The following is an 11,199-nucleotide window of genomic DNA, read 5'->3' as shown; positions in this document are numbered from 1 at the left end:
GGCAGAATGTCATCTCTAAGCAGAGATGCTGCCTGCATTTCACCTTTTCCTAACAGGTGCATAATCTGAGCAGGCACAAAGATTCAGCCTCCCTAAGGCTGAATCCAACAAAGAGGTCCATATAAAATAAAGAGCTCATTTATGCCTCCTTACAGAGCCTGCCTACATCTGTATTCACGCAAGTCAATAACTCAAATCACTTGGGCAGGGGATACAGCCTGTAAACTTCCTCTACGATCCTTGCAAAACGTGTCCAAACCAGATCTACTGCACTTTAAACTTGAATAAAATTCTTCTCATCGCAGGCTGTTTCCTTCTACTTTACTTAACCCTTCAAGCCTACACACGGGCCCTCTGTGTGAAGGGCAGCCAGAACAGGATCCGCTCCTCTCCACGGCCTCCCGAGAGTCTCTCCGAGCCATTTCTCGGGATCCCGGCGAGCAGGAGCGGGAGCAGCGCTGTTTCGGGCCGCGCCCGTACGCCAAGCACACGGGAATGCGGCTGGGAGCCCGCGGGCAGCGCTGCGCATCCGGCGGGGCTGCGGCACCGCCACCGGGGCTTCACCAAGGCTGCGGCACCGCCACCGGGGCTCCGCCCGGGCTGCGCTCCCGGGAACCGGGCGGGGCGAGGCTGCCTGTCCTGGCTGATCCCGGTGCGCCCGAGGACCGGACCCCGCCCCTGCCCGCAGCAGCGCAGGGGGGGTCCCACGGGGCCCAAAGCCGGGCTTGACGGCCTCAGCCACCCGGTCCGGCTGCTCGCGGCGGAGCCCCGCAGGGTGCTCCCCCGCCGGCACGCGAACCCACGGCCCCACACCCCTGGCTCCCGCTGCCCCCCTCAACGCCGGCGTTATGTAACGGCCTCGCGCCGCCATTGGCCAGCGCCGCCCGGGGCGCGCGGGCGCGGGGGCGGGTCCGGCGCGCGCGCACTGCCGGTCCCGCTCCCTCCTCCTCCTCCTCGTTCTCCTCCCGAGCGGCGGCGGCGGCGGCGGGGCCGCGCGGAGCCTCCACAGCGCTCGGCAGGGCCGCCCAGCCCGCATCCCGCACGGGTGAGCAGCGCCGGGGAAGCGGAGCCCAGGGGAGCGGGGTGGGGCGGGGGAAGGGGAGCAGGCCTGGCCCAGGGGAAGGGGAGGCGGCCCGGCCCGGCCTGCGCGCCACTCGCGGGCCGCCGCTCCCGGCTGCGGCCTCCGTCCGTCTGTCTTTCCGTGGTCTCTTCCCTCCCGCCGTGCACGTGGTGGGGCTGCGGCCGCCCCTGCCCCTGGAGGCCGCCCGAGACCCGCAGCCGCCCCCGGTCCCTGCGCGCCGCAGGCCGGGCCCGGGCCGGGGCGTCCCTGGCGGAGCGGCCGCCCGAGCTCTCGCTCCCGGCCGGGGAGGCCGCGGTGCCCGAGCTGCCGTGCGCCTCTGGCAGTGACAGCGCAAACAGCTGTCGGTGTTCAGCTTTAGGACTTGAAACTCCGCTCGGATTCTGGTGACTTACAAGGAAATGACCCCGTGTGAGGTATGACTGTGCTGCGGGTTTCAGCCTCGCTTCCCGGCGGGGCCCGTGCTGCTGCTGCTGCTGCTGTTATGATTTGGCAGCAAAAAATCCTGTTACGATCTGGCAGCAGATTTTTTCCGTGTGTTCTGTTTCCTACGTGCTCGCGCGTTCTTTATTTGGAGACAGCAGGCTGGTCTGCTGGACTCTGAGGGCGTGCCTGATAGGGAAAACAACACTTACCTGCGTTGTGCAATTGAAATTAGTGGTTTGGCTTTATAGATGAACTCATCATTCTTTCAAAGGAGCTTTAGGGTTATTCGTTTTGTCACTTTCTTAGAATAATAGTCGTCTAAACCTTACTTTTCTCTGTTTCAACTGCATTAATGTAACTTGCAGTATTTAAACTCTCGGATTTTTGGTTTTGGACTTTGTGTGGTGGTTGATAATTTTGAGCAAATGTTTGTAGTCGTGTGTTCTTGTCTGTGACTTAACTAAAACCAGCAGTTGCCAAGTACATGAAAGCTCAGTGTGGTTGGCTGTTGTAATGTAGTACTTATCAAAGCACTAAAATACAAAGTAATATGCAAACATTTTGTGAAAAGAATTTTTTTGTTACATCTGAGTATTTTCTGTCAGGAACCGTCTGAATCCTGGACGATTGCTGTAATGCTGATAAAATAGAAGTGAAATAAAGCCTACTGTTCTTTCTTGTGTATGCAAAGCTATTGGCAATATATCTTCTTTTTTAAATTTTAAGTGGGAAATCCAGTGTTCTGATTGAGCCATGCTGTATATAAACAGCAAGAGGCCCTGGCTGGGGTGTTCTGAAGTAGTTGTAGCATCCAGTGGAACATAGACTGGCACTTTTATTCTTACTGACATTGACTGTTGTACCTTATGGAAACTGTTGGACACCACATGTATTTCTATCTGCTCGTTAATGGAATTTGTGTTGTGTTCAATTTTATTGGCTGTATGAATTTCTGAATTCTCTTTTAGAGAAACTAGTGGGGGAAGAGGAGGGAACGCTGAAGATGTAGTCTAATACTTCTGCAGAGGGTTACATGGTGGTGTTTGATGCCATGAAAGAGCCTGGCTGCAGCCTCGGAGCTGTCTCTCAATCCACAAGAGCTGTTCTGGGTCTCAGAGCCATTGTTTTGCTCACATGTTAGGCACATGTACAAAAATTCCCACAATACTAGTGAATTTTCACATGTTATTGATGTTTCATAGAAACTTAATTTTTGTAGTGGTTTTTAAGGGCTTTCCATACATATTTCCTAAAGGTCAGTCGCTGTTTGAGTAGGGTTTTCTCTCACACTGGGGGGCCACCTGTCCTGATGGGAGGGATTGTGTGATGGGCGTGGTGTAGCCATGAGTGTGTCTGTCCCACAGGTACCAGACCTGGGACAAGTGCCCAGGTCACCCAGAGGGGCAGTGACCAAGCAGCTGCTGCCCTCCTGGGAACACAGGACTTTACTGCTTGTCCTGAGAACAATGGGCTTGGCTAGCTGTCCTGTGCTTGGGCAGGACTGTGCTTCTGAGACAGCTGCACAGATGAATCGTGCGTTGGGTGTGAGGGACTGGGAGAGACACAATAGCAGAAATTGGGCTGCTGGGTTATATAACCACACGCTGAATCCTGTTCTCTTGGTGTGCCCAAATCCTGTCTGGTGTCTGCTCTGGGGGTGGGGTAAAGACTGAATTGGGTGTCCTGGTGGTTGTGTGCAGGTGGAGTGTGCTGCTGTGGAATGTGATGTCTTGATGCTCTCTGGATTGTGACACTTTGTCTCATTTTGTCTTCTGGTGGACCTTGTAATGGCATATGGCAGTAGCATTTACTTCCTTTGTGCTCCTGTGTTAGATACAGTAATGGCTTCTGATGGGCTCAGTTTTTTTTTTTTTCCCAAGAAATTGTATGCACATAAATGTGGCTGAAAATAAAAATACAATAGCCACTTGTAAAACCACCTTCAATAAAGAGGAATGACCTATTGTTCTTGGAGTTCCCAACTTCAAAGCAGCTCACAAGCACCTAAAACAGAAGACAATAACACATCTTGGGTAATACTTTGATTTGCCTTTCTTGAAACTTGTTTCAGGTTCCAGAGGTAAAGGTTGAGTCTTAATAAACCACAAACAACAAAACCCTTGAATTTTTCAGTACCCTTTGAAAAAAAGAATAAGTTTCTATTAACCGTAAAGGAAACTTTTCATTATTCTGACTATTGAAAACACTTTTCAAAAGTAGAGCTTGAATCTTAGTAGAGGAAGACACCTTAGAATGGCATAAATAATTCTGGTGTTTATTTTAAGAATGATACTGAACCCACAGGCTTTACATAGCAAAGAGCTCGAACAGATGTCTGTTATGTTTGAGTTATGGGAGTTGTAGGCCTTGTGGACAGAGCAGATGACTGCATTGTGCTCATGGTTACAGCTCCTCGGTCAGATAGCAGCAGCAGTTTCTCATGTTTGTAGACTAAATGTCTTCTTTTTGTTTGTAGATATGGCTCGTGGACAGCAGAAGATTCAGTCGCAGCAGAAAAATGCCAAAAAGCAAGCTGAGCAAAAAAAGAAACAAGGACATGATCAGAAGGCTGCAGCCAAGGCTGCCTTGATATATACCTGCACTGTCTGTAGGGTAAGAGGAACTGAAGTCAAAATAGCCTTGTAGGAAGAGGTCTGTCTTCCTGCCTAGAACAGGATTTTTAGATTTTATAGTGGAAACTAAAATGCTTAAATGGTTGTCTAGCTTGTTGGTGTAAGAAGAGTTTGCATCTGTTCTGTGACTTGCTTACAGATTACTCAGCTGTACTGGTAATTGAGATAGAAAATCTGAGAGGTTGTGTTCAGGTCTGGTTTGGGTGGTTATTTTGCTTTTTGTATTACAGTGGTCTGCATATGCTCTTAGTATGAGATAGAACATGTAAAACGTGTGCAGTCAATTCTTGTTTAGTCTCTATGTGGAAACATATTTTCTTTGTGATGGAATTGGCCTGTCTTGGAATCAGTGGTTGTAGATGTTGCTGTAGAAAGGAGAAGCAGTGGTGCCAAAAGCTTTAATGTAAGCTTGATACACAGTAACTTTTGCTAGAACAACTTATTTGACAAGAAAAAAGAAATTTGAGTACTAATCAGATTATTCTTTTCCTTCTGGCTGATTTTCCTAAATGCTTCTTTTGGAGCTGAAGGATGAACTTGCCATTTTCACTTCAATAGTCAGTCTCAGAATACATCTGCCACTTCAGATATCTTAAATAGGATTCCAAATTGAGGGTTGCTTACTTAAGTACTTGTAACCAGCTCCTCTTGTTGTGAAATCAGGCTGTAGTATCAATCACTTTGGGCAGTCAATGTCTGCAACTGTCTGAGATAGCTTGTGCCAAGTAGAGACTCAGTTCATGCCATATAAGTTCTTGGCCTATTGGTAAACTAAAGAAATGGCTTTCATAAAGATTTGATTCTGTAAAGGATAAATGTTTATCTTTAAGGCACTGAAAAAGAAAATTATGAGGAGGGAGGTTTTCCACCAGACCAGCCTGTGAAGAGCAAGATGTGGAGGAAGATAGAATAACCAGAATATTCCTAGCCAGAATAACACCATTGATGACCATGCCAAAGCAAGTGTGATAGTAGTGCTTAAAAGCACCTCTGAAAATAGGCAGTTAAATACTTCATCTTACCCTGCAGCTAAATTAGTGGTGCTTCTGTCACTACAGCAGTGTCATCAAGGAGGGAGTTGGCTTCTGGGGAAAGAAAATAAAACATAGCGGGGATTAGGTTTTGTAGTGTTATTTAACTCTTGTACTGTGCATAAAGTTTAATGTCTCTCTTTAATCAGACTCAAATGCCGGATCCCAAGACCTTCAAACAGCACTTTGAAAGCAAGCATCCTAAGACTCCACTTCCTCCAGAATTGGCTGATGTTCAGGCATAAAGTTGTCTACAGGTCATTACCTTAATTTTTAATTGATTGTCTGAGAAAGATGTATTACAAATTGTTTTTTTTACCACCAACAACTGTGACTTTAAACTTGCTTCAATTCTTTTAATATGAAAACTACTGTAGGTTATAGTTATACCCCTGAACTGTTAAAAAGAGAAGAAAGAAGCAAGCTAGTTCTTACATGGGTGAAATGGCTGTGGCATTTCACTGTGCCTGGAGGTTGTTTTAAAAGGGATTAATGTTATTTCAAATGGTCAGTCTTAGGAATACTTCATTATTTAGTTCTTGCGTTGAAATGTTAGTTTAGCTGTGAACAAAATACATAACTACAATTGGTCTGTTACTATAAAACATGTAATGTAAACAGTTGTTTAGTATATTTCCAACAATTGAGCCTTTTTGTTCTTGAAGCTATGCAAGTGAATGCAGAAAAATCTGAATTTCTGTGTTGACTGTAGAAGAGATTTCCCAGTAGGCAGTTGTTAGGCTGTAACTGAAAGTGGTTATAATAAAAGGCTGAAATAAGGTAAAAAGCAGTAGTATGGTATTTCATTCATCAGAGATAAGCAGCATTGTGTAGTGGTTCAGCTTAACCGAGTTGTTCTTGTTTTTTATAGGTGAAGTCATGACACCTATTGACTCTTCTACTGTCAGACCTTACATAACAAACCTGCAGCTGCTTTTCTAAAACTGTTGATCAGCAAAAATGAAGGGGCTACAGAAACATTCATATTTTTATGCTGTTCCCTCTTGGGCTTCATGCAAAGACAATTCTGTGTAAATGTACAGTTGTGCCCTATTTGGAAATCCTAAAAAATCAGTCCATACTTGTTATAAAAAATTTTTTACAATTGTAATTATATTGATGTTCATATTGTGTAAAATAACTCACTTAATAAAGTAGTACTTTGATTTTACAATATCACAGATTAACTCCTTGTAGAAATTCTGTTTCACCTTTCTGCATTATCTGCCTTATAAAATAATAAAAAATACAAAAGTGGAATTTTCCCCATCCTGCCAAAACATGAGCAGTATCATTCCACTGCAAGTAATGTACATTACAGTAAATTAATCTTAAAGTGGAGAGAGAAGCTGCTCAGATTTACTGTCCAATGTGCTGCCTGCTTGAGCCTAGCCACTAGTGGTCAAGCTGATGGCTCAAGGTGCAGCACACCCCTGAGCAGCTGCATGAGAATCATGAGACTTCCTTCTACGTTTTGTCCTGTGTACTGGAGTCTTAAGTACTGCAAGCCATTTCAAATGGGATTCCTTTACTGTGAGGGATCATGTTCCTTGAAGTCATGCACTGGAGGAACTCTGGTTATGCTTGTTATCCTTTCTATTTAGGTAGATGGCAGAGGAAGCTTGAGAGGTGGCAGGATTGAAAAGTGCTTGCCAAATAACAGGTTAAAGCAACTCTGCTCTTAGTTGAAAACTGGATTTTAAAATATTTTTTGTGATATTTTGAGCAGTCAACCACACATGTTCCCCCTCAAATGTGTCTGGTTATTTCTCTCTTGAAGAAATATGTAAAATAGCCAGCCATTAATAACCTTCCTTCACAACCAGCTTAAAATAAGCCTGTTGGAAAAGAGCCAAAGTAACTAAAATAATATGGCTACTTAAAGAAATCGGATGTGATTAAAGTTGCAATGACAAGAAAAAGCTGGATAATAACTCTGGCCAAGACCATTTGAGCAGATAAACATAATTACCACTAAAGTGTTCTGGGCTGTGTTCTAATCCCAGATGTACAGCACAAAAGTAGTGGAGAAACATCTGAATTGTGCTGGAAGGTCTACTATACAAAATCTCATCTTAGGCATTTTGGAGGGGGCTTAAGAGCTTTAGTTTTGACTCTGCAGTTAGAAGCAGTACCAGAATTGCTGTGATGTGCGGAGTTTACAATGGAGATAAAAATTCCAGCAGTCCAAGTAACCCTTGCTATGCAGCAGGACTATACATCTGACCTTCAAATGGCTTCCTAAAATCTAGGACCATAGTCTCAAAGACTCATTCACTTAAAAGAATGCACTTGGTATTTTATTATATAAAGTCAAAACCTTTGTCTTTGTCCACTCATTTTCTCTTTATTGAACTACTTCTGTGAGACTAGCTTCCTGTCCTCTTTGCTGTGACAGTATCTCTGTAAATACTTACTTTGGCATAAAGTTTCTCTGTATTATAGTCACTCTGGGAAAACCTGTATACCACTTAACTTTTATAGATAATGTTATTCTCCTCAGCGTAATCCACTACTGCACTTGTACACCTGACATCAGAATGTAACAATTCATTTATTTTTCTTTAATGTTATCAAAACATACATCCTGACAAACTGGCTCCACAAGGCAAGAAATCTGCTTTCAACCTATGTGCTGTATGGGGGAGAGGTACTTCAATGTTCTAATGCTGTAGTTTGTCTAAAATCCGCTGAGTAGAAATGGAAAAGATGTTTCTTGCACTGATTGGTATTTGAGAATCTGGTTTTACTCTGCAAAATGTTTGGGGATGCATCCCTAAAGCTTGGGCCTGAGGTGAAGTAAATGTTCTATTCCTTCAGTTCAGATTGTGTAGCATTAAATAAAAGACTTGTTTCATAAACAATCTCTGTTCATGGGCACTGGAGCTGGAAAGCTGCATCACTAGTGGGATGTTTACCTTCTGTTAGAATTGTATTTTCAAAACTCCTATGATGCTCAAGTTGAAAATGCCCTCTGAAATGATGGGGTTTACATGTTGGAAACCAAGGATGATCCTCAGTTCAGTAAGATCCCCAGCTGCAATAACTGTCATCTTAATTATAGAAGTAAATGAAAGCTGTGACTGAATTGTTATAAAGTCTGTACTAAACGTGGCAATAGCCCTCAGTCAGAGTATCTGCAATACTCATTGTACCTAAAGATCAGAGGAAGGACTAGTTCTCCATCATCTCTTCCTGATCTGAATGACAGCGCACCCTAGTACCTGGCTAAAGACACAGTTGTGCATTGTAATGTGTCTGATTAAAGAGAATTAAAACTGTAAACCATAAAATGTCATATTTCCTGCCTGCTTTTGCTGCACCTAGAAAATTAATTTCCTGGCTGTGACAGCCATGTAACTTGAAGCTATCTAACTGTGTAAGAAAGAAAAATAGACATGGAATGTTTCCTGTATTCCCTTGAGAAAGATTAATTTCTGTGCAGGGTCAGCATTCAGGTGAAGGGCTCTTACTGTGTCAGTGTGGACATAAGCTGTCATGGATACTTGTGGAGCAACTTAAAGAGGTGTTTTGGATTTTCAGAAGCCTTCATCTTCTGGGAATCTCTTCAAGCAGCATCTGAAATTGCATTTTAAATTAGGCTTAAAATATTCTGAAAAAATCTCAGAGAGTAAAAAGTTAGCAGGTATGGTTGTGATGAGGCCATCATCATGGGGACTACTGAGTAATCAAGAACAGTTTTGCAATTTTTGTTACTCAGGCTTATTTCTGTGCCTCTGCTTTAACCTATCTCAGGGCTTCTAGTTTCTTACTGTCAAAAAGCTGTGTGAAAAATCCAAGATAGAAGTTGAAGACAGTTGCCATGTAGCCTTAGGGAAGCAGTTTGTGCAGTGCTCTTGAAACATCCCTGGACACCATCCCCTGTGGTTATTTGCTGAAAACACTTCTGGTCAAGTAAGTAAAGCTAGTGACCACAGGCTGTTTGCAAACCACATAGCAATGAAGGAATTTGTGGCATTTCTATAAACTATACTGGTTCCCATCTTGATAAGAAGAGCTAATAGGTGGAATGTCTTTTGTCATCAGGTACTGATAGGCTTTCCCATTTTCACAGAAGAAAAGTTGGGAATTACTGGGCTTTGCTAGAAGTGGGATATTCGAGGGTCTGACAAGTAAATTTGGTTAATCCTGTAGGAGCCATAAGCAAAGTAAAGGTCAGTTTGTGTTTCTGTCTACCCAGCCACTTTCTGCTGTGTGTAATTTGGGGGCCTTTGATTTCCTGTTTGGAACCTTACAGGTTTTGGAGTGGACTTTGAATTCAGCTCCAGATCTCACTTTGCGCTGCTATTCAGTGTGTGATTTTGCTCTAGTCCAGACGGTGGGAGGGCGTCAAGTGCTGTCTGGTATTTTTCTGTATGTTTTTAAAATTATTTTTGAATCTTTTAATACATTGTCTATTGTGTTATAAGTTTTGTATAGATAAGGCACAACAGAGGCTCGCTGAGGGAGTTAATTATCTTGGGAGCTTTTAAAGAAAAGTAGATTAGGTTATATGTATGTTTTATAATTCTCTCATGTAGTGTTTCACGCTGGGGTTTCTGGGAAAGGAGAAATCTATAGTTGTCCCAACATAGTTATCCAACTGTTCGAGCTGTGTCTCAGCTTTTTTAGGAAATATGGCACAGCTTTCCTCTGAGAACTACTGTCCATTAATTATATAAAGCCAAGGTCCATGCAGCACTTCGATGGCATGGCACACAGATTTTTGTGTTTCTTCTTTGTAGCTGTGACAATCATTGTGCAAAGCGTAACTGAAAGCTGGAGCTCTTTCAGAGGACTATGGGTTAAGGGAAATCTCAGGAATATATCTAGTTCATCTCCCTACTCTGAGACTGGATAAAATCTGCCCAGACAAACCACCAAGTGTTCCTCTAACCCTTAAAAGCTTCCAGTGAAAGGGATCCCACGATCCCAGACCTTGGAAGCAGCATGTATCACTGCTGTAACCACTGCTGAAGTGGGCAGTTATCACAGCAATTTATCCCTGCCAGCGAAGTCAATTGCTTACTGTTCTTATTGGCAATAGATGTGATGAATAGTGCCTTTATTTGAACATTGCTACTGTGTTCTCCTTGTCTTCAGAGTAAACCCAGTTAATTGAATCACTCTTCCTAGGTCACATTTTCTAAGTCTGGCAATTGTTGGTGGTCTGGATCCTCTACAGTTTGTGCTCTTGAATCATATGGTCCAAGATATGACCCAAAGTCCTAGTGCAGAGTAGCTGGAACAACTAAGGTCTGGCACTTGTATACACTGATATTAGGCTTTCTGCAATAAAATCACAGATTCACCTTGCTACCACTAATAATTTCCATTTTGTACCTCTATTTAGTGTCCACATACCTGCCTCTCAGGGATCTCAGACCAAGCTGTTTACCAAGTTCATCCAGGTGTGGCATCATGGAGGATATTGCAGGTGTCCTCTTCTACTCTTTAGTCTGTATTGTTCATGAACACACTGATAGGATACATTGCAGGCAAAGCCTTGCAGGACCTCACTTGAGTATCTTGCTAGACTCCAGTAAGCCTTTGGTAATTCTTGAGAGCACTTTGTACTGCTGTGATTCTCTTTGTGGTCAGGATGGATTGGAGCCCCGTACCTATGAGGACTTTGCAGACTGATTATGTCAAAGGCATTTACAACAACAGGGAGATGTGGATCTTGTGTGCCTGTGGCCACCAGGACAGTTTTCACAAAGAAGTGAGAGGTAGTGAGGTATGGCACAGTTTGTTCCTGAAAAATCCATATTGTCTGGCTGTTGCTTGGTTACTTCTTCACATGCCTTTACAAAGGGAATACTATAAAAAAAATTATCCTAGCCCTTTCCCAGGTTTAGGTTGACTGACAAGAGTCCCTTTATTTTTAAATTACTTTTGCTTGTCCCACTACTCTCTTGAGCTCTTTCCTGTGCTCTGAGAGTTCTCAGAGAGCAACACTCATGGTCCCTAGTGACACAGCTGATTACTGGAGCATCCTAGGATAAGAGGTATTAGCTGTTGTCAACTTGAA

At 43.7% G+C, this 11,199-nt stretch overlaps 1 protein-coding gene across 1 annotated transcript; it reads left to right on the top strand.

Moving 5' to 3' along the window:
* Positions 1 to 885: 885 nt before the first annotated feature.
* ZNF706 (zinc finger protein 706) lies at positions 886 to 8,029 on the top strand. The gene is made up of 4 exons (XM_030943262.1): positions 886 to 1,045; positions 3,981 to 4,117; positions 5,318 to 5,425; positions 6,040 to 8,029. Exons 2-3 carry the CDS (start codon positions 3,983 to 3,985, stop codon positions 5,411 to 5,413), a joined length of 231 nt encoding a protein of 76 aa, XP_030799122.1. The 5' UTR covers positions 886 to 1,045; positions 3,981 to 3,982; the 3' UTR covers positions 5,414 to 5,425; positions 6,040 to 8,029.
* Positions 8,030 to 11,199: the final 3,170 nt, after the last annotated feature.

The sequence above is a fragment of the Camarhynchus parvulus genome, chromosome 2, assembly GCF_901933205.1.
Source record: "Camarhynchus parvulus chromosome 2, STF_HiC, whole genome shotgun sequence".
NCBI lineage: Eukaryota > Metazoa > Chordata > Aves > Passeriformes > Thraupidae > Camarhynchus > Camarhynchus parvulus.
Note: the sequence above shows the minus strand (reverse complement) of the source record. Positions and strands in the feature narration are given on the sequence as shown.

Coding starts and splice junctions, on each gene's coding strand:
- ZNF706 (XM_030943262.1), top strand. CDS start 3,983: ATGGCTCGTGGACAGCAGAAGATTCAGTCGCAGCAGAAAAATGCCAAA. Junction 4,118..5,317: donor ATACCTGCACTGTCTGTAGG/GTAAGAGGAACT, acceptor CTCTTTAATCAG/ACTCAAATGCCGGATCCCAA.